At 54.7% G+C, this 4,328-nt stretch overlaps 1 protein-coding gene across 1 annotated transcript; it reads right to left on the reverse strand.

Moving 5' to 3' along the window:
• Positions 1 to 692: 692 nt before the first annotated feature.
• Positions 693 to 2,891, reverse strand: KCNJ4 (potassium inwardly rectifying channel subfamily J member 4). The gene has a single exon (XM_069082191.1). The coding sequence runs from the start codon at positions 2,831 to 2,833 to the stop codon at positions 1,511 to 1,513; it is 1,323 nt and encodes a 440-aa protein (XP_068938292.1). The 5' UTR covers positions 2,834 to 2,891; the 3' UTR covers positions 693 to 1,510.
• Between the last annotated feature and the right edge of the window lie 1,437 nt (positions 2,892 to 4,328).

Raw genomic sequence — 4,328 nt, forward strand, 5'->3', positions numbered from 1 at the left:
CCTACCTTGATTTCCCACCCCCTTCCCTACCAGAAGGGACTTCTCCAGATCCTTACAGCCTTTGTGGTGCACTTAGTTCTGCTGCTGTTCATTCTCAACCTACTTCCTGACTTTGGTCCCCTCCCTTCTCAGTGATTTCATCTGTAAAATGGGCATCTGAGCCTATCTATGAAGCTCGGTTCACTGGTGATAGGATCTTCTGTCCTGGGCAGGACAACTGACACATCCACAAATCACATCCTTATTTCCTTCCTGAGCTTGGGTTCATTTCTTCGGCTACCTGCCAAGTATCAACACCTCAGCTCAAACTCAGCATCTACAAACAGAACTCAAACTCTCCCCCACTTGACCCCAACTCCCTTCCTCTTTGTTGTACTTGCCCAGGTAAGGGTTGGAAGAGATGGTCTCCAAGGCCCCTTCCAGTTCTTCAGTTCTAAGAACCTGAGGCCCAGAGCCAAGAAGCAGCTTCTCTAAAGTCTTCACTTTTAATAAGCAGACCCAGGATTCAAACCCAGGTCTTCTCCTTCTGTCTCCAGTTCCCCTTCCACAAGCCCTGCTGTCTCTGCACTGAAAGGATTAATCATTACATCCTACTGACCCCTTCTGCCTCTGCCTTCTTCTCCCCCCTACCCCTGCCATTCCCAACAAACAATCCCCCAAGAGGACGGTAGACATGCCTCTCATGCTCTAGGTCTCTTTCTCCCCCTCCTTTTGGCCCATGTGGCTCCAAGAGGATTGGATACTTTATTAAAAATAATTAAAAATCCCATTGTACAACTGTGTGTGTTGAAAGGGTAGGGAGGATGGGCAGAAGCTGGGGGTGGGTGGTCAGGGGACCAGCAGAGGTGGGGTTGGTACATGAAGGGAGTGGCACTCCAGCCCTGACCCTGGGGGCTTCCTGGGTTGACACCCCTCATTATGAAACAACTCAAGGGCCAAGGAGCTCTAAGTGGCAAGTCCATAAGGAAGAGGAAGAGGGCCCGGCTTCATCTCTGCATCCTGCCCTGGGAAATTGAAGAATCTAGGTTGGATCTCTCTGTCTTTATATATATATATACATCTGTCCCAGGAGCCTTGCCACAGTTCTACAGGGCAACTGGGGGCATGTCCTGGAAGGATCTAGGGGTGCCATGTTGGGCAGTTCTGGGTCCCCAGGTGGAGTCAGGCCCACAGCAGTGGGGATGTGGTGTGGGATGGTCAGCATGGCAGAACTCAGGGATAGGGACTTCCCTGTTGCAGGGTCTAATTCTTGGGCACTGAAGTAAGAAGGCATGGGGGACAAACAGACCCCTACTCATACACTAATTTCTCATGGCCCCATGTGGCCCCCAGAAGGGTTCCATGGCCTTGGGAGGGAGGGGTGTTTGTCCCAGGGATACTGAGGGAGGGGATGTTCATGGTCTGCTGGTCCTTCTCCTGTGTAGAAGGGGGGGGGTCTTCCCACAAGGGGTTAAGGAAAGGGGACCCGAGATGACAAAGGGGACACAAGGCTAGGCGGAGGGGCAGGAGGTCAGATGGCCGACTCCCGGCGGTAGGAGATGTTGTCGAGTGGCAAGGTGGACTGCATCCTCTCCAAATCCAGGTGGCTCCCGAATTCCAACATGCGAATGATGCCGCCATCTTCCTTGGAGCCGCCCTCCAGCCCCAAGCCTGCCACGGCCTCGTCTAGCTCGTCCTCCTCCTGGCTCATGAGCGCTAGCTCGTTCTCATAGCAGAAGGCACTGGGCGGTGGCGGCGGGGCGGGCAGGACGGTGATCTTGCTTTCCTGGAGCTCCCGGGCTGAGCAGCAGGGCGTGCCAGCCACCTCGTAGGTCTTATGGAAACGGGAGTAGTCCACCTTGTAGTGGCTCTTCTCCTCAAAGACCACGGGCTCGAAGCGGTGGCCCCAGAGTATCTCGCTGGCCAGGTAGGAGCTGCGGGCCTGGGTGGTCATGGCCGTGGCCTCAACCATGCCCTCCAGGATGACCACAATCTCAAAGTCCTCCGACTCCAGCTCCTCCTTGCCCATGCCATAGAGGGGACTCTCCTCATCGATCTCGTGGACGATGATGATGGGAGACACGAGGAAGATGCGGTCCAGCCCAATGTCGTAGCCCACATTGAGGTCCCGCTGGTCCAGGGGCAGGTACTCGCCCTCCTCCGTCATGTAGGGCTTGATCAGCTGGGCCCGGACGTGGGCCTCCACAATGTGGCTCTTCCTCAGGTTGCCCACCCTCCACATGAGGCAGAGCTTGCCATCCCTCACTGAGATGACGGCATGGTGGCTGAAGAGCAGCGTCTGGGCCCGCTTCTTGGGCCGGGCCATCTTGGCCATGATGGTGCCGATCATGAAAGAATCAATGACACAGCCCACAATGGACTGCACCACCACAGCCATGACAGCCAGCGGGCACTCCTCTGTCACGCAGCGAAACCCATAGCCAATGGTGGTCTGAGTCTCCACTGAGAAGAGAAAGGCTCCCAGGAAGCCGTTCACATGCATGATGCAAGGCTTCACGGCGGCCGGCGGCGGGCTCCCGCCTCCCCCGGGCCCTGCTCCAGCCGGGCCGGACGCTGGGGCCGGACTGGGGTCTAGGTCGCCGTGGAAGAAGGCGATGCACCAGAAGAGGAGGCCGAAGAAGAGCCACGAAACGAGGAAGGCGGCGGAGAAAATCATGAGCATGTACCGCCAGCGCGTGTCTACGCAGGTGGTGAAGATATCAGCCATGTAGCGCTGGGACTTGTTGCTGAGGTTGGCGAAGTAAACGTTGCACTGGCCATTCTTCTTGACGAAGCGGTTGCGGCGTTTCCGCCGGGGGGCGTGGGCCTGCCCGTTCCGGCTGTGTCCGTTCATCCCGCCCCGGACAGAGATCCAGTGGCTGTCCTCACCGCCTGGGATGGCACTGGACCTGGAGAGGAGACAGGGCGGCCAGACGTTAGAGGAGAGGATAAGCGGGGTTAGCCAATGAAAGCGGGAGTGGTGATCTACTGGGAGTGGAGTGAATAGTAAGCCTCAGAGCCAAGAAGAAGGGTTCAAGTCCAACCTTGGATAGATCCGGCTGTGTGACTCTGGGCAAGTCACATAACCTCTCGAGGCTCTAGGAAACCCTAGACAACAACAACTGATATTCATATAGCCACCGTGCTAAGTGACTTTGCAATTATCTCATCTGATCCTCACAGCCTACCTGGGAGGGCGCTATTATTATCCCCATTTTACAGATGAGGAAACTAAGGCAAATAGGGTTACGTGACTTGCTCGATGTCACACAGCTGGTGGGTGTCTGAGGCTGGATTTGAACTCAGGTCTTCCCGACTCCAGGTCCAAGGCTCTATCCACTGCTCTGGCAAGCTGTCTCTATTTAGACTCTGCATTTGTAGGGTGAGTGACAGGGGCACTGGCGAAGGGCGCTTCCTCGATGGAAGTACTTCTGAGTGGCATTCAGTCGGACACGGGCTCCTGTAGAGTAGGTGGGGGGCTATCGTGCTTTTGTATTTGTGTCCCCAGAGGTAAGCAAGCCCGAGCCTGGCACATAATGGTAGGCACTTAATAAATGCTTGCTGAGGGGTAGCAAATGGAATAATAATAAAATGATCGTGATGGTAGTAAATCCCCTGCCTGTGTGTAATGCTGTGATATTTGGAAAGAACTTGTATGTGCATTATCTCACGGAGTAAAAATAGCTCCTGTTTCTCTAGGGATTTGATGTTTCCAAATTGCTTTCTGAAGCAAAGCCCCAAGAGGTGTGTTAGCAGCACAACAGTCATCCCCATTTCACAGATGAGGCTATGGAGGCTCTGAGGGGGAAGTGGCATGTGGGGTGGAAGGACGCCCTGGACAGGGAGTTGGTGTCTGGGTCTGGAGCCCAGCTCAGCCCCTTCCTGCCTCTGTGGCCCGGGAAAAGTAAATCCCTCCTCCTTTCTAGACCTGCGTTTCCTGCCTCTCAGATGCCAGGAAGTTGGATAGGATGGTCCCTAAGGTTGAATCCAATTTTCTCCCACATGGCTGGTAAATGTTGGTGCCCACAAGAGAACCCAGGTGTTTTTACTTATTCCAAGTCCAATGTGCTTTCTCTGCTACATTGGATGAGAGACTCTGGATGAGAGGCAAGGCAGGGCTTAGATTTGGTTCCAGGAGGCCAGGCCAGGGCTAACAGGACCTCACAGAGACAGATTTCAGCTCAATGTGAAGATCTTCCCACAGACCAGAGCTATTCCAAAGGGAAAGGGGCGATGTGAGAGACAGTGAGCTCTCTGCCAAATGGGGAGGCCAAGAAGAGCTTAACCAAGCAATGGGTAGTTAGAGATGCCATGCAAAGGCTTCATGCTACTGGTGTGGGGGGGAAGAG

Source organism: Petaurus breviceps, unplaced genomic scaffold, assembly GCF_028583685.1.
Source record: "Petaurus breviceps papuanus isolate PSGF00001 unplaced genomic scaffold, PetGlider_PUasm1.0 156, whole genome shotgun sequence".
Taxonomy (NCBI): Eukaryota; Metazoa; Chordata; class Mammalia; order Diprotodontia; family Petauridae; genus Petaurus; species Petaurus breviceps.

Coding starts and splice junctions, on each gene's coding strand:
- KCNJ4 (XM_069082191.1), bottom strand. CDS start 2,833: ATGAACGGACACAGCCGGAACGGGCAGGCCCACGCCCCCCGGCGGAAA.